Source organism: Siphateles boraxobius, unplaced genomic scaffold (assembly GCF_051911475.1).
Source record: "Siphateles boraxobius isolate OS27281-9 unplaced genomic scaffold, OSU_SipBor_1 37, whole genome shotgun sequence".
In the NCBI taxonomy this organism is placed as follows: Eukaryota; Metazoa; Chordata; class Actinopteri; order Cypriniformes; family Leuciscidae; genus Siphateles; species Siphateles boraxobius.
The window spans coordinates 4,387,744-4,406,690 of NW_027508997.1; the positions used below are offsets into that span (position 1 = coordinate 4,387,744).

Genomic DNA, 18,947 nt, shown 5'->3' on the forward strand with positions numbered 1-18,947 from the left:
TCAAAGGAAACAAGGATATTTTATTAGGCTCATCAACTTACAATTACAGAAAAATGCAAATAACAACAGCTGCCTTCTGAGCAGCTTTTTAATTAATAAGGTACAAAAAGAATCGTTCATCATGGCAACCAGTCAACTGTTCACATCTTATTATGCCAAGCCCTTGTAAAGTTGGTTTAGAATGCTACATGGTCAAACTGCATAGCGTAGTGTGTACGGCTGATTGAGCCTATATATACTTCATATATACTTCAAAAGTGAATCAAGGTTAAACAGTCTTTTTATAATGCGAGTACACAGTGCTTGGCATTTTCCATGATAAGTTCCATGTTTGGTAGAGTGCTACTGGACAGAGGAGTAATGTCTCAGAAATATAAGAAAGTTCTAATAGGAAACTTACAAAAAACAAACGGCACATAGTTCAAGCCAGCCCCCCCAACCCCAATACAGAACCTAATCTCCACAAGAGATATTTTCATTACTAAAGTGCATCTCTGCAAGACTTGTCATGAAAAGTAATTGTTGGTTCTATTTAAAAAAAATAAAACACACAGAAAAACATATGCAGATATACGTTGTTGTGTATTTTGCTTATTTAAAAGCATTTGACTTATTTTTAAAAGTTTGTTCGTACGATAGAAATGTTTTTTAAAAACTATTTACATGCAGGGTTTTGTATTTATTTATATTTTTGTTGCAGGAAGTAATTTACAGACAGCAAACATAGGTGTGTTTTCCAAGGCAACGGCTAATGAGTGAGCACTGTTTTTCCCTTCTTTTTTTTTAACTACTATATTTTTAAGCAAACATGGTGATATAAGCACAGATTGGTGATCAAGGTTTTTCACTCTTTTAATAGTTGATGGATATCACGTCTCTTTTTCTCTCACCCATGCAGTGCCTTCATATTTTGGGCAGCTTTGGCGCACTTATGATGGGGTTGGTCTCCTGTAGAAAGCGCCGGCCTGCGCTTTTGTAGTCATAGGTGCAGTCGTGGGTCTCAGAGTAGCGGTGCATGGAACAGAAGATGTTGCCACACCTTAGACAAAAAATAAACATATCTTTATGAGAACTGCAATAATCAGCTGAGTAAATGGTGTTTGGATCCATCCGGACATCCATCCGGATGTTCATTGATTTTCAGAATGGAACTAAAGCTGTTAGAAAACTATACAGAACAAAGCTCAAAGAGGGACCAAGTGGAATTGTTTCTAAACATCCCACACAGAGATCATGTAGCTTAATTCTTAGAAACCCAGCATAAAAAACAGAATCTTGACAAAATAATGCTATATATTGTTTTACAGATATCTGTAAAACAATATATAGCATTATTTTGCTATAAAATCAAAACATATATATATTCAGTGCTGGGTAGTAAATTGGGTAGTAACTGATTATATGTAATATATATATATATATATATATATATATGACTGGTAGACTATTGGTAGATTACCGGTTCACGTGCCGCCAGGTGCTAGCTATCTGTCAAGTCACACAAAGCGCCAAAACGGTATTTATTGTTTGAATTTCGTAATAAAATTCACATAATCTCAGGATCTGAGAGCTGAAAATTGGTTTCATATCAAAAGTAACCTGCTCTATCTTGTCTGTCACGGTGTCAGTGTCCTCTTTGCTTTGCAATTTTTCTCAGTTGGAGAAAATGGATGTGGCGTGAGTGCGTGTGAAAAGGATCAATTGAGTGAGTCTCATGGTGAATGCGTGAGAGTTGGCAGCTACAGCCCTGCTATGAACAAACAAATCAGTCTGGTTGAAAAGAAAGCCCTTTTTAATTTTTAATCAGTTTAGCTGGATGGATTCTATACCGTGCAGGAGAGAATAACAAGCACAGCTTTCTAATTAGTCCTTTCCAAAGATGCATCATATAAGACTTTGCCTCATTCAAAGCTTTACGTCAACAGAGAGAAACTGAAGTCACAGATGGTGTTATCAGCAATACTGATGTATGACATTTATGAGAACTACTGTCACCTCTGAACAGAAATAGCTCGGTCTTGCTATGTCAAGTGCAAACACTCCAAATGAAGTGCATACCTCCGTTTAAGATTGCAGATACACATTAACTACCCTCTTGTAAAGAAATAAAAAAATCATACATTGGGATAAATAGAGAGAATGCACTGTACCTGCATTCATAGCTGGTGGCTAAACCAGTCTTCTTCCCACACAGGAAGCAGTGCTTTGAACTCTTTTTCTTTGTTCCAGTGGGTGCCTTCACCGGGGGCAAGTGATGTGTTGAAGTGCCTAAAACAACATTTACACATACACAGACAATGACCGGAATTGACCAAGAGAGGCAATCACAACACCTATAAAATATGGATTCAAAGGGGAAAAACTACCCATGTACCTTCAAAACCTCCCAGGTTATTTCTACACAAGTCACAACGATAAGAATCTACAGAAAGGCACACATTGTGACAAAATCGTACCAAGCACTGGGGCATGAGATTGGATTTCCAGTCATGTACTTGCTGGTCTATCAATTCTGTTATTTGCCATTACTGTTGCATTTTCGAGCCAGTGACAATCTGAGATGCGACAGAACAGTCAGATGCTCTGAAACACTGGCGGTAAAATGTCAGGGAACATTTCCCAAATGTATCAGCACCACCTGTTGCAAAAACATCATCCAGGCTCCTAAGTGCACAATCAGGAAGTCTCTCTAAGCATCAAACGTCTGAGTGAAGATGTGCTTCTATTTTGTGTGTAATTTCGCATGCATGCTTTTGTAAACGTGTGATCATGTGAATATTTATCTATGCGACTGAGTTGTGGTGTACATTTCCCCTTTTATGATTCCAGTCAGCTGTTATGCTGGTGATTATTTAAAAGCCTTACAGTCTATTGCTGGGCTCATTTAAAATACACCTCCTGACCTCCAGGAAATGATCATTAAAGATAGACTGATATATTGATCAGATGAATTCATCGACCGATGTGCTGATTTGCTGCTCAAGAAGCATTTCTTAGGCCCCGTTCACACTGCAGGCAAAAGTGGCCCAAATCTGATTTTTTTGGGGTCAAGTGACCAGGTCAGACTTCTTCAGAGGTAGTGTGAACACTCAAATCTAGCCCAGATCTGATTTTTTCAAATCAGATTTAGACCACATACATATGTGGTCCTGAATCAGACCCAGATCTGATTTTTTTCAATGCGGCCGCAGTGTGAACAATCAAGGCGGATTTGATGCGACTTTTACGTCAATCTACGTCGACATTTGTCACAATTATGCGCCGGCGAAGCCCTAGACACAACAAACACAGACAGTAGCCTAACATTAAAAACTTGACTAGATATGGAGAACAGCGATGAAGCGATTCAATGAGAGTGAGGTGTTAGATCTAAGTAGTATATGGGGAGATACTTCAATTCAAGCTAGAAGGACCTACCGTAACCGCTCCGTTTTTGAAAAAATTGCACACGAAATGGAAGAACGGGGACACAGGAGAACAGCGTCTCAGTGAAACTATTCACGTCATATTCCCACCACTCCTGGCTTCGTCTATGCATCCACACAGATCTCTGTAGTGAATTTGCAACCATAAACCCGCAAAAGTTTCCATTACACAAACATTATGAAATAAATGCGAATATGCTTACTTCCTCCATAACCTCCCGAACTTTAGTGCAACCGCGTGCTGCGTCTGATGTCATTGTTATTGTACTTTTGCGCATGCCGGTTAGTTTGAAACCTCAAACAGTTCACACTGCAATCAGATATAGGTCACATTTTAAAAGGTAATGTGAACAGCCAATCAAAAAATCGGATTCTGAGCAAAAAATCAGAATTGAGCATTAGGACTTGCGGTGTGAACGGGGCCTTATTCTCAATCTTGACAAGAGTTGTGACATTCTAAATGTCTTTACTGTCACTTTTCATCTATTTAATGTATCCTGTGAAAATCAATCTGAATGAACGGTAGGGTGTATCATGAATTTTCAAAATACTGGCCCCCTAAATCACAAACTTAATCCAAGTTGAACACTCATACTGAACTAGGACGAAGGCAGCTATGAACTCAGACGTTTCCCAAACAAGTGACATGTGCAGCATGACAATAAAGCAGTGGACTGTGGATTCACAAATGGGTTTCACAAGCCTGAGGAAGACAAGCGTAAAAATTAAGCAGTGAAGAGTGGAAAAAGTGTAACAAATGGCCAAGGCTTGCCACGAAATCATTACTCTCAACAATAAAAAGTTTCTCCGTGACATGGGGCAGCACTGTAAGATGGTGTTCTGAATGGTTCGTTTTACACACACTGTTTAAGTCAAGCCACTCACCTAATCTCTTTATTGAACTGGAGAGGCCGCTTGATGAGCTTGACGGCTGCAACGACAAGATTTTGTGTGATAAAGCTTTTGTGAGATTGTTGCGGCACTATATTCATTAGTTGAAATGCCAAAACTAATGAATCACACTTGTAATCTGTCTTGCATGGTGTACAATGTGCAGCAAGCGTCTTTGGTGACAGGATACATGCTCTACTAGTATTATTAATTTGCACCACAGCATTTGCATGTCATTTTGAGTTAAAGAAAATTAATATTAAAATTAATTTTACAATAAATGAATCAAAATATAAATTATTTAAATAAAATAATATTAATAAATTATTCAAATGGATAGCTCTGAATTCTTAATGTACACACACTCATGTCACGTTTGAACAAAACAGTTAAATAAAATATAGCACATAAGTTAACTAATGTATCAAGTTGCAAAATTGCTTGTAAAATTGCTCACTTATTTTGGTCAATATTGTAAACATGATTATTTAACACAGTATAAACACGATATCAACACCATGACCTGACAATACATGTATGATATGACAAAACCTTATACGATATTGATATATATCAAATGTGTTTAGCTGGATATAAGGTTATGATATCCAAATTTTAAACACTACAATTTCACAATCCTCATACCAATTTCGACAAGATTTTGCATTATAAAGCGCTTGTGAGATTGTTATAACAATATTCTCATTAGCTGAAATGCCTAAACGAAAGAATCACGCTTTATAATGTGCAGCAAGCGCCTTTTCGTGACAGGACACACGCTCTACTAGTAGCATTTATTTGCATGACAGCATTCACAAGTAATATTGAGATAAAGTAAACATCGTTTCTCCTTGCAACCAACTGAGATCAAATGAACATCAGCAGTATAAAAGGGGAGATCTGTAAAATCAGAAGCAGAAGTCAAGGTTGCATACTCACCGTGTAGCCAGCTGTTCTCTGTAGGGGGGAGATCCTTCTCAGCAGGTCTTCCTGCAACAGATGGATGTTTGTTGGCAGGGGGGCGGGTGTAGCGCATAACCTGCCCAGAGAATACGGTCCAGCCAAGGCCTCTTGACCTCCACTGCTCGCCAAGGAGGCCAGAAGCTCTGCGTTGCTTACCGTGCCCAATGGCTCTTTAGTTGCTTTATTGGCCATCTTTGTAATATTTCGGGCCTCGCTTTTGGAAATCACTTCTGAGCGCTTGTCGACTTCGAGCCCACATACAGATGTGGTCCGTGAGGGGGAGCCGACCTGAAGCGATGGGCTGTTGCTAGTTCTGAGGAGAGCATGGGTTGGACTGGGCTGCATGGTGGAACCCGTAAACTCAAAGTGCTGCGGTATGTGAGGAGGAGCGAGGGGGTCACCGGCGAAGTGTAGGTCAGGTTGGGATGCCAGCCTCCAGTTTGAGTTGATGGCTTGTGAAAGAACAGGAGTAGCGGTGTTGGGTTCCGGCAGAGTTATAGAGTTCAGACCTTGCTCACGCTGAGAGGACAGGTCCAGGCTCAGGGGCTCGGGAAGGCTGAAGGGAACAGCTTTGGGCGGCTCCATTACAGCAGAGTTCTCGGTTACCGTAAACCTGTCACTCTGGAGATCCACCTCATCCTGAACTCCAGGGCTGGCCAGAAGAGATACAGGTGGGTACACGCAGTCTCGCATGACTTTAGGCCCTCTCATATCCAGTCTGGACACTTTGGGAGTGAGTCTGATCTTCCTGGGCACTGGATTATCCCATGGTTCCTCAGCCTGAAGCATATATATGCCTGAAGCTGTAGAGGAAGGATGAGCACGGCTTGAGGAAGTGGGACTTGAGAGAGATGCGAATGCTTGGCGGGAGGTGCCAGCAGCAGGGGATGAAACTGCAGGTTGCTGCTGATTTCCGATCGGAGGTAGAAGAGTTGACGAGAAGTGGCCTATCTGAGGAAGGACACGAAACATTCGGTGGTGTCGGGAAGAGCCAAACGAACCGCTGCAGGGCCGCGGACCCACTGGAGGTCTGACTTTTAATTTAGCAGTCTTCTTGGGCTGACAAAGACACAAGAAAACAATCACACACATTTCATGCCAAAGGCGGCACATAAACAGAGAAGATCTGATATGCATTACTTTCTGATCAAGAGTGGGCGGTATGACCAAAATCTTTTATAGGGGAGTGAGCCACTGTAAAAATATCTCACATTTAAAGTCATTTTTCAAAGCAATTTAATGAACAAATTTGCAATGCATCATTAAAATTCTGGGCAATACAGATTAGCCAATAATACATTTTTAGTTATGGCCAATAAACAGTAGCAGATATTAAATGTCTTAAATGTTTTAATTTTGTCTAAATAAATTAAAAATGAAACACTAAAAACGAAAATCAACTGCTATAAATGGTACATGTGAATGTATGCAGCAGAACATTATAATGTACAGTTTGAAAATGCCCATTGATTTTTGAGATTTGCTAAAGATAACATTTGAGAGTGTTATGAAATTATTAGTGTTTTTCAAGGTTAAAAGATAGCAATGGAAATCTCAATGTAGTGCCATGAGCATGCACAATTAAATATCCAATACCAATAATAAAAACTGGAATATTGACTGATAACCAAGATGGCACAAATATATTGCGCATCCCTAAAAATAGTTCATATTATAATAACTGTGGAAATGCCTATTACTGGATAATCCTGTGAATTCAGTAATATAAACACTTTTGGAACTTAAAGTCTGGCATCAGAGCAAAAATAACTCAACAAAAGACTCAAAACTGTACAAAATCATGTTAATTAACATCATATTAATATCAGAGGTGTCAATTCCAGGGGTCAGAAAGTAAAAGTCCTGCTATATGTTTATTCTACCCATTAACTCAGCCAATTGATTTCACTAATTAGTTCTATCTCCGGGCTGAAAAACTGCTAATTAGCAAATCCAGGTGATTGGAACAAAATTATTGAGGAGGAATTTTACTTTCTGAACCTGAACTTGACACCTCTGATTAATATAAATTTTACAATAAATTAATCAAATAAAATGATTACAATTAATATTAGTTTATTTATAAAATATTAATAAATTATTGTTAAAATGGATAGCTCTGATTTATTTTTGTACACACATTTAGTCATGTTGTGAAATTAAATATAGCACATCAGTTGAATCCTAACTAATGTGTCAAGTTGCGATATTGCTTGTAACTGTAACCAATTAAAATGTGCTTCATGTTACACCTCATAATACATTAAAAAAATTATGTTGACAGGAGCAATGCATACAGTACATAAACATGCAAACTTATCAACTACGCTACAAGTGTTAGCAATATCAGCAAAGGTTTCCTAGACAGATAAAAACAAATATCTGCGCCTAAGACATGTCTACTGACAACTATGCATATTTGAATGTGAATAATTAACTTCATATGCCAATCTGCTGAGCTTGTGGTTATTACTGCGCCAGTAAATCAGACGCAGCGTGGGATGGGCGACACTCCCTCAAGCCAGCTGGAGAACTGCGCACACTTCCATACTACTCCACTGACAAATCTAATCAGATGTGTTTGACTCTAAGAAGGTTCATGCACTTGAGGATAAAAAGATATTGCTAGAATATGTGGAGGAGGAAAAAAGAAAGATGAATAGCACTTCTAGTCTGCCTATTTTGTTACCTTTTTGTTAAGGTTCATATTCTCCATCTTGGCCTTGAGCAGCTTCATCTTGCTCATTGTGATAGTGTTCTCCAGAGTCTGCTGTTCTGAAGATGCACTCTCTGATTCCTCCTCGTCCTTGTACACATTGTGTACCGAGGCGCCGCTGAAACAAGCACATACAAGGAGGAACTCTTAGATTTGAGATTTGCTAAAGATTAAATTCTTCAGTTTTATTAAAGTACCCCTATTATGCTATTTTAAAGCATAACCTTCTACAATAGGTTTAAATGCATCAAAGACATTTACTTATTATATACATTGTACATGACTTAATTTCTCAAAGAGTCTGGCTCGGTCTCTCTAAACCCCTTCTTTCAGTGAGCTTACTCTACTCTGATTGGTCAGATGGCCCAGTCTGATATGATTGGTCTACCACTTGTCAGAAACTAAACTCCTATTATCACATTTGAATTTCAGCTCCGGAGGCTTCCTCAGCACTTGCATACACAGTGATACGAACAGAAACGATGGCATCAGTTTTTCCGTATCAATTTCAGTGCGAGTCCTCATCCTTTAGAAGTGCATGCAAAGTGGATTCTCAGCACTAAAAATAGTCGACAGCACGAACCAAACTCTTCCAGGCCTCAGCTACAACTACAGTATTTGAGGGCGGGTCAAAGTAGACGTTGTTCACGGGCAGCCAATGAAGCCCATAGCCTGGCATTACGCAAATTTGTTAATTGTTACTTAGGTATGTAACAGAAAGTGTGACTGGAATTACTGACCACTCGTTTCGCCAGTTCAGAAATGATTCTTTCTTTTAGGAAACAATAACTTTATATGTCGTGCAATTTTATCTTTACAACTTTGCAGACCTTTTACATTCACAAACAGGTATATTACACACTGCATGTAAGGTAATATTTGGAAAAGGGGCGCTTTAAATTATTAATTTGGGAAAAATAGTCCATTTGGTGATGCTAATTATGCAGACTTAACACTAACAGACTGTGAAGTTTCCCAGTAAATGCTGATGCATGTATTCATTAGTAAACACATTAGTATGACACAGGAAAACTGTAGCTCTGATACATCTGCTTTCATCAAAAAAAAGGGAACCAGGGTGCAGTGTGTTCCTCTTGGCAAGTAACTTCTCTTCTTTGGAACTGACCTCAATGATTCAGACACAGGTGTGAGCGCTCCATCTCCCCTATCCACCACTCGGAAGAAATTGAGCTGATCTCCCTCACGGTACACCAGGAAGGTGACCTGTTTGTTAGGCAGAGACTTTTCCCACATCTCCTCTCTCCCTGCATCAAGGCAGTCAGCGATATCCCTCGCAGAGTCATCTGTCACTGTCACTGCAGGTAACGAGAAGAAACAGGATGCAGGTCATACAAATCAATATCAGATTGTTAACTAACTGTGTGCCTGCACACCTCCTGGAATGGTAATGAGCAGCTTTTGTTTTTGACCTTAAAACCATTGCATAGTGGCACATAGGAAGGATTAGAAAGTTGCAACAAACCCAGTTTTCACGGAACTGCTGCAGCCCTGTACTGCAGTAGCACTAGTCAAGACTTTCCAAAGCCAATCATTGCCAAACACACGAGTGTTGAATAGATTGTAATATATTTGTAGTATATTTTTTAAAGATTAACTCTTTAAATCCTGACATACAAAAAAATAGTTAAAGAAAAACACAATAGAGAATAGAAGATTAGAAACTGAAAAATCAAATCAAACAATATATATAATATTTATACACACACATATATATAAATATATTTATTAGATTAAACATATTAAATATATTTTGCATATGTATTTTTTACCATAATTTATATATCAGGCTAATGCATCTTTGAAGCAACTTTTTTGTTCATAATGGAAACTTTTTTTCTTTTTCTTTGTGGTACATTTCAGTGCCAATAAAGGATAAATATATATATATATATATATATATATATATATATAGAGGTGTCCAGGTTCAGAAAGTAAAAGTCTCCCTCAGTATTTTTTTCCACTCACCTTGATTTGCTAATTAGCACAGTTTTTCAGCCAGGAGATTGAACTAATTAGTGAAATCAGCTGGCTGAGTTCATGGGTACAATAAACATATTGTGGGACTTTTACTTTCTGACCCCTGGACTTTACACCTCTGTGTATACTGAGATATATATATATATATATATATATATATATATATATATATATATATGTTTTATTTATTTTTTAAATCTAATGAAAAACTACTCTCTCTCATTTAGTCAGTTTAAACCCCACCGCTTTCTGAAAATTGACTGAAAGTTTCCATTCAGATCATCATCTATCGTCATCCATTCAACAACTGATGGACAGAACCAAGTTCCACTCAACAATTTTTTCATTTCTCGAATGTACGTCACAATACGAAAAAAATTATCTGACACTACTTCCGTTACATTGCAACTCTTAAAAGTCCTTCTACTTCCTAAAGTCATTATTTAACCCTCCAGGGGGTAGATAGTTTTCTGGGCAAGGTATTGATCATGTTAAAGATGCAGAAGCCTTAGAAAGCAATGATTCAAATATGATACATACAGTTTTATAGAGTTAAAGGGACACTATGTAGTTTTTCAACCTTCGTTATATATTTCCAAGACCCTTGAGATGGTACATCGACTTACAATAGGTTGAATGACACGTCTGCCGTAGCCTGACGGTGTCTGTATCGCTTTTACTGGCACTATGTAACTTCGGGTTTCGGTTAGGAACCAGAGCACAAAAAGAACTACAAAATTCGACTGCTTTACGGCATACGTCACTTCCCCCACTTCCTCAAATTCTGACGTGAGAGCCCAACTAGCGTTTTATATCCGTCTTATGTTGTTGTCATGGCCGAAACAACAACTAAATGGAAGAAGGCAAAAGTTTTGTCAGAGGAGACTAAAAGAAGAAAAAGGGAGAGTGACAAATTAAAAGGCCGGACGAGGATCAATATTGGAGGGAGAGCAGCAAGATGGTCTGAAGACGGTGAGAGTGCGCGCGCGCGCGACCGTCTCTCTCTCTCTCTCTCTATCCTCATTCTTTCAGTAACATTCACCCTGTCACAAGCGCAGCAGTCAGTCATCTATAAAGTGTTTATACATTTATAAATAAATCAGGGAGTCAGGGAGCTGACTACCGCGTGAAATGTAAAAGGCTGAATGTGAATAACATGGCTGGCCATGTTATGGAATCTATCTGGTCCTCCATTTATCTTGATGAATCAAGTACTAATGCTAGTAGAGTAGCGAATTATCAATCTGGTAGCTAGTAACGTTAAACACTAACATGCTAGTTTAAGATGGTTATAATAAACGGTTATAATAAATAATCTTTCAGGTTGACTATCCTAATGTCTGCAGGCTGATAGTCATGTTTGTTTATTTTTCTGGTGAAAGTGTCTTGCCTCAGGCTATAATGCAAATCGATTTTCAAAATTGCAATAATCATATCTAACAACATCATAACGGACATTGTTACGAAATAATGCAACGTACATGTAACTTTATTGATGTCATCTGGCATTTTGTAATGTTTACATTACACTCAAAAAACACAAATGAAATTATACAGTAGGCCTAGGCTATAGGCTATTTACTTGTAATTTATTTATAAGCCATCAGAGACGCTCTGCGTGAGTGGTAGGCTGTTTACGACAGTAACAAGTACTCTACAGCGACTCATGGGGGCGCTGTTTGACAAAAACAGAATTGCTGCAACCAGAGCAGATTTATGATCTTTTCACAGAGTTCAATGTTATTAAACTCAAATATATGTAAGTCTGGGGTTTTCGAAAGAAATCACTCAGGATGAGTTACTAACCCAGGGTAAATTACTATAAACAGTGTGACAGCCAGGAATCAGGGTTACATAAACCTGGGTTTCAGAACGACAGGGTTAACACACTTCAACTGTGAAAATCCCAGTCGGAGGTGGAAACGCACCTCGTCTGGTGTTTACAGGCCCTCCCCTCATGGCGAGCACCAGCTTGAGAGTGCAGCCCTCTGTAATGCTGAAAACACAAGCATAGGAAAACTCAGAGCATGCAGCAGCAGCATAACAAAAACCGCTACAGTCTGTACAATTCTGCCTTTATAAATATTTGCTTCACTTAACATTTGAAGCACAATGCCATCCAGCCACACAATATCTTCCAAGAAAGCCTCCATGTGGAACATTAACTGAGAAGAATTTCTGACAAATCCACCATCTGTGACCTCCAGACTGAGCCAGTCTGCTCTTGAGAGAAGTGGCTGCATTTAAAGGAATAGCTCACCCAAAATGCAAATGCTGTCATTATTTACTCACCTTCATGTTTATACAAACCCTTTCATATGGTTTTATTTCTTTTATGGAACATTAAAGGAGATGTTTTTTGAAGAACGTACAAGCCGTTCAAGAGCAAATAAGATTCGAGAGCCGTGGCGGAGAGGTTTTCCGCGAATAACGACTTAAATGTTCCTCACACAAAGCAATCGTATGGCTTCAGAAGACGTCGAATATAGAGCATGAGTAATATGGACTACTTTTATGATACCTTTGTGCTGGCTGGGTCAAAATATGCTTTCATTTCACAGGTAAAAACAGCTAGGACATTCAACAAAACATCTCAGTTTGTGTACCACAAAAGAAGACAGGGTTTAGAACGACCTAGGGTGATTAAATCATTATAATTTCATTTTTCAAAATGCAACTTGGCAGATTCATTGGAACATGCGGTAGTTGAGCTTCTCGTAATATAAAATCCTGGATCCTGTTTTGTAAAGCTGGAAAACAGTTTGAAAACTCACCTGTAATCATGTAAGCAGTACTCATCTTCAAGCTCCATACCATTCCAGATCAAATGCTGCTGAGAGACCGGGATGCCTGTGACCAAACAGATGTCGTAAGATAGACATGCATAGACATCTTTTTTATAAAGCAAACTATAACAAACATTCAACAAGCAATTACAGCATCTAACAGCACATCTAACAAAAGAACAAACAAAAGACAAACTAAAAAAAGAACAGGAGCATGAGGGGAACATCTGATTGCAGTTAATGGTTGACCAAATGCAATGTTTGTGAACTGCAATCATTTGAGGGAAATAAGAGTACAGAAAAGGCACAGAAAATAACATCTGGCCATTGAAATCTTATCTGTAATATAAATCAATGTCCGGTGGCATTCAGACCTTTCACACCCTTGAGTAGTCACAAACGTTTTTTTAGACAGGCAGAGATTTCAAGGATAACTAAAATATGTCCTTTTAGTTCAATATAGAGGCCTTTTGTTAAGGGGGGGGGGGACTGCATATCGTGACTGCTCAACTGTAAACTGTTGACCAAATGCAGAATTAGATTTGAGAGTTACAGCCATTCAATGATACCGCGTTCAACAAAAATTCATATGGACCAATTTTCTGCACTTTGTAGAGCTTGACAGCTTCCATCCCCATTTTAAGAGATATTAGAAAGAGAAATTTAGACGAACATAAGGATATATGATTACTGACCTTTCATTACAGAGTCATTTTTTCCCTTTGAGATTTACAATGTAAACTTACGTTCAAACGTTTGGGGTCAGTAAGATTTGAGTCTCATACTCACCAAGGCTGCCTTTATTTGATCAAAAATACAGTAAAAACTTCACATTTTAATATATATATATATTCGAAAGTAATTTATTCCTGCTATGGCAAAGCTGATTTTTCAACAGCCACACTCCAATATTCATACACTTTTCATCAATTGAATGGTTCCTCGCTGAATTCTCTCTCTCTCTCTCTCTCTCTTTGTCTCTCTCTCTCTCTCTCTCTCTCTCTCTCTCTCTCTCTCTCTCTCTCTCTCTCTCTCTCTCTCTCTCTCTCTCTCTCTCTCTCTCTCTCTCTCTAAAAAAGTCTTACTGACCCCAAACGCTTGAACAGTACTGTATGTTTTAAGGATCAGGGTAAATGTGAAGTATGCTCACATTTATTTATAGCTAGTGAGTGAGACAGAACCGAGGACGTTTAACCAATTGTGGTTGTTAATATAATTGTGGGGAATGACTAATGTTATTTAGCTAACAATTGTTTGTTAATTATGGGGAATCTTATAGAAATGTTGACATAACTATTTAGTTCAATTGTTCTTTAACCAGAGGTTTGAGTCATCACATCTGACCAATTTAACCAAGGAACATTTAACTGTGTATACTGAAACAGACAGCAGCAGAACAAATACGACTCAGATCTGCCCCCCTGTGTACACTAAATAACAAACAATCATGTCACCTCCAGATCTAGCAAATATCACAGTGGTCAGGAAATAAATAACAACACAAGAAAGCACTTTAAAGACATCAAATTGCTTTATAACAAGCTTTTTCAAGGTCATTATTGCCGTGAATGCAAATGTTGCACCTGGACATGAAGATAAGCTTACCACTTAAAATTTTTGCACTGGCCAGTGATTAAGTGAATAGATGTGTCCATCGAGTGTAAAGTGTAATAAGACACCAGAACGCACCCATGCAACACAAAACTGGTATCCATTCCCAAAAGGGGTAGTTTTCTAGATAGGAGTGTGACAGTCAGAGTGGTTAGTGTGTGTGCGGCCTGCCCACTGTTTAGAGACATGCCTAATCATGCTTTTTAAACTATACACAACCTCCATGTGTCTAATGTTAATCAGAAGTTTGAAAAAACATTTCATATTAAAATCTGGATTTCCTCAACACACCCGTCTCATAGGCCTACTTCTTTTTGAAACTGGACTTATGGACGCTTGTTTCCGGTAAAGGTAAATTGGGACTTTATTTCTCACAATTGGGAGTTATATTTCACAATTCTCACCTTTATTCTCAGAATTGCGAAATATAAACTCGTAATTGTGATTTATAGTCAGAATTGCAAGATACATATTTTGTTAATTCTGAGACAAAAGTTAGAAATGTGAGAAAAGAATTAGCAATTGCGTGAAATAAAATCTGAATTGAGATACAAATTTGCACTTCTGAGAGAAAAAAAAGTCAGAACAGCAAGATATAAATTTGCAATTACGGATTAAAAGGTCAGAATTACGAGAAATCGCAATTCTGAGGGAAAAAAAAGTCAGAATTGTGAGATATAAAGATTTTTAATTAAAAAAATGAGATGGAAACAAGCTTCTATAGAACTGATCCCTGGAAAAGGGCAGTCATTTCTGCTCCAGATGCAAAGCATAGTGAATCTAAGATTAGCCACAAAAGAAGCCCATAGCAGAACTGAAACTAGGCCAATCCTCACCTGTAATCCACAGGGCTGATAAACTCATCTTTAATAAAGCTAACTCCTGCAGGGGAGAGCAGACCTGGTGAAAGTACTGCTATCTAACACATCAGAGTGATCTGGGGAGGAGAACCAGCTCTACTTAAGACTGGCATGTTTAAATACCCACTGATGTATATACAAAACAGTTGTCTAGAATGGCAATGTCCCATCTGGGTTTTTTTTCTGTCGCATTGATTTCAAAATTACAAGTCAACCAGGTGATAAATGAAATAAACAAAGCACTCTCAGTCCTAAATTTTAAGCCCAATGTTTGCTCATGCTCAAGCCGTAAGAGACAAACTAGCTGTGCCCCCAAAACAAATAAGAGCTCTTCATTCAAAGAATACTAACATTTCTCGTTCCAACAAAGCTGTTTTCAACCATGCCACGTGATGCATTAGAGGAGCAGCAACTTTAGTTACTGAGTAATAACAATGGCAGTTTTTGTAACTGCATGGGCGGATCACAAACGCAATTACTGACTGTGCCAGTTGTTAATAAACGACTCAATTTCTTCTGAAGCTCTAAATCAGAACAAACATGAAACATGAAAAAAAAGGTGCATTTCTTATTCCAATGCATAAATGTTTCCCTTTAGCTTAACATAGAGGAGGATTGTAATGGATAAAGATTGTTTCAGATGAATGGAATGTGTGGTTATATTGTAATGCATAACATGTAACCAAAACTTTTGAAGTCATTAGAATAATAAAACCTACAACAATATGAAATGACCACCCCCTATTTTAATTGCTGGTCAAACCAAGACTATCACTCAAAAGTTTGGGGTAAATAAGAATTTTTTTTTTTTTTTTTTTGTAGATTAATACTTGAATTAATACTTTTATTCAGCAAGCATGCATTAAATGGATCAAAAGTGACAGTAAAGACATTTATAATGTTATAAAAAATTCTGTTTCAAATGCTATTCTTTTGCACTTTTAATTCATGAAAGAATCCTAAAAATAAAATGTCACTTTTTCCAGACATATTAAGCACCACAACTATCTTCAACATTGATAATAATAATAAATGTTTCTTGAGCACCAAATCAGTATATTACAATGATTTCCGAAGGATCATGTGATGAAGGGTCATGTAGCGTCACCAATAAAAATGTTTTCAAAGCCGAAATATTTGACACAATCCCTGATTAAAGGGATATTTCACCACAAAAATAAATATTTTGTCATCATTTACCCATTTACCCACCCAAGATATTTTGAAAATTATGGGTAACCAAAAAATTGATGGACCCCATTGACATCCATATTATGGAGATAAAAATATATTATGGCAGTCAAGTCCCCATTAACTGTTTGGTTACCGACCTTCTTCAAAATATCTTGTTTTGTGTTCAGCAGAAGAAAGAAATTCAAACAGGTTTGGAACAACTTGAAGGTGAGTAAATGATGACAGATTTTAATTTTTGGGCGAACTATCCCTTTAAATATGAGCTCATAAAACAGCATGTACTGTATAGGGTACTAATAATTTAGGAGTAAGAAAATTGCAGTTTAAACAGTATAGTATGTCACATTAATGCACAACGTATAGAAAACATGCTAACGTCATGAGACAAAAATCATGGTGTCCAATCAAGTGCAATGTCACCTTTATATCAAAGCATCGTGCTGTGTAATGACAATAGAAGACACATACCCTCCAATCTTTGAATCTTAGCCTTGACAGAGACAACCTGTTCAAATGGAGAGACACGTAGCTGGAAGCAGGTCCCTGTCAAAGTCTCAATGAACAGCTCCATGGTCTCGCTGAAGGGCAGCTTGTAGTGCACCACGCCTACATTGTCATCATTGAAAAACGGTGGGTTTCTCTTGTCAGTCATTACCGCAAAGGACAGGGCTCAGGTTGAGACGATAATGAACCCAGCCCAAGGTGGAGGAGTGAAGGCTGAGATGCTGCTTCTGTCACAGCAGGAACACATCATGCATGGAGCTTCGGGCTGTGGAGAATCACAATCTCTTTATTAGCATACAAAGAATGTGACTTGGTGCATTTAAGAATGTTCTGGTATATACATACATATAGTACTGGTTAAAAGTTTGGAGTTTTTAATGTTTTTGAAAGATGTCTCTTATGCTCATCAAGCCTGCATTTATTTGATCAAAAATTCTGGGGGAAAAAACCCAGTAATATTGTGAAATATTATTACAATTTAAAATAATGGTTTTCTATTTTAATATACTTTAAAATATAATTTATTTCCATGATGTAAAGCTGAATTTTCAACAGTTATTATTTAGCTATTATCAATGTTGGAAACAGATCTGCTGCTTAATATTTTTTTGGAACCCATGATACTTTTTTCAGGATTCATTGATGAATAAAAAGTTAAAAAGAACAGCATTTATTGAAAATAGAAATCTTTTCTAACAATAGAAATCTTTACTATCACTTTTTTTTAATTTGACACATCCTTGCTGAATAAAAGTGTTAATTTCTTTAAAAAACAAAAAGAAAAAAATTACTAACCCCAAACTTTTGAACGGTACTGTAAATATTTTTATTTTCAATAAATGCTGTTCTTTTTTTTACTTTTAATTCATCAAATAATCCTGATTTTTTTTTACAGGTTATAAACAAATATTAAGAACAACTGTTTCCAACATTGATAATAAATCAGCATATTAGAATGATTTCTGAAGGATCATGTGACACTGAGGACTGGAGTAATGATGCTGAAAATTCAGCATTGCATCACAGAAATAAATTATATCTTAATGTACATTAAAAAGAAAACCATAATTTTAATGTCTGTCAAACATGTGTATGCCTATCTATCTATAGCACTGAATAAGCACTTTATGCCCATTTACTTCTGTTGAACAATGGTTGTTATGAGAATGTTTATTTACAATTAGTCTAAACAACACAAAAGTGACTTTAAAGCTGCACATTATGTTTTTCCAAAGTATTCTCGTCATGAGTCGACTAATAAATGAAGTATCCAAAGGTCCAGTCGACTAGCTCGGTCTTTTGACTTAAGATAATCGCTTCGTACATCTATTTGCCATCTTACCTTGGCAGCAGCAGCATCACCAGAGATCTGCAGGGAGGGACAGCTGGATCAGAGTACCAGCCACAACACACGCCAAAAAGCTAGGTAGTTACCACTAAAGGTAAACGCAACCGATTTTTCAGTCTCTGAACTGTTATCCGACAAAAACTTACAATAAAAGTGGCTTTTTTGTTTTAGTGGCTAGCTGGTTTTAGCAAAGCAGCACAATCAGCCCAGCAAACTACTCGCGGATGCCGTTGATGCTTACCAATTCCTCCTCCACCTTTCCCGTTTCTAAACGCCAAAACGATTCCTTATTTTTTTCGAGGAAGGAACAATTGCTTTTGTTCCGATGTTATGAGGCTCAAAGGCCCCATTAAATAATACAAAAAAACTGAAAAGGAGTCAGCCTATTGTGATGTTCTTGATTGACAATGTAGAGAACGAATGTCTTTAGCCGTTGTAGAAAAAGAGAGTCATTCGTCCAATGGTAGCGCAGAATGGGCGGGACCATGCTCGCGACTCCCCTTTCCATCTCCCGGATGTTACCCCGGTCACCCTTGGCAGCGTCAAACAACACTTTGTGACTGTATCTGGTTCCATTTTCAATGTATAACATTGGAATCTTTAAAGATTTTAAATTAAGAAAAATGTTTGGTCCTCTACAAATGCGTTTGA

General features: G+C 37.7%; 1 protein-coding gene across 2 annotated transcripts; it reads right to left on the reverse strand.

Annotated features, from left to right (window-relative positions):
* zfand4 (zinc finger, AN1-type domain 4) lies at positions 1-18,718 on the reverse strand. Of its 2 annotated transcripts, none has more exons than XM_077197137.1 (10): positions 18,291-18,718; positions 16,913-17,213; positions 12,768-12,843; positions 11,922-11,989; positions 9,122-9,311; positions 7,969-8,113; positions 5,256-6,338; positions 4,311-4,356; positions 2,151-2,268; positions 1-1,039 (listed from the first exon to the last, which is right to left on the reverse strand). In XM_077197137.1, the coding sequence occupies exons 2-10, from the start codon at positions 17,094-17,096 to the stop codon at positions 904-906; spliced, it is 2,046 nt and encodes a 681-aa protein (XP_077053252.1). In that variant the 5' UTR covers positions 17,097-17,213; positions 18,291-18,718; the 3' UTR covers positions 1-903. The 2 variants fall into 2 exon arrangements, with proteins under 2 accessions (XP_077053252.1, XP_077053253.1); XM_077197138.1 differs by having other exon boundaries at positions 18,538-18,707.
* Between the last annotated feature and the right edge of the window lie 229 nt (positions 18,719-18,947).

Excerpts from the sequence above, each read along its gene's own strand:
- zfand4 (XM_077197137.1), bottom strand. The coding sequence starts at position 17,096 with ATGACTGACAAGAGAAACCCACCGTTTTTCAATGATGACAATGTAGGC. Across the intron at positions 12,844-16,912 it reads TAAGATTCAAAGATTGGAGG|GCATCCCGGTCTCTCAGCAG; the intron begins GTATGTGTCTTC and ends GTTTGGTCACAG. Across the intron at positions 6,339-7,968 it reads ATATGAACCTTAACAAAAAG|CCCAAGAAGACTGCTAAATT; the intron begins GTAACAAAATAG and ends TGTCTTTGTCAG.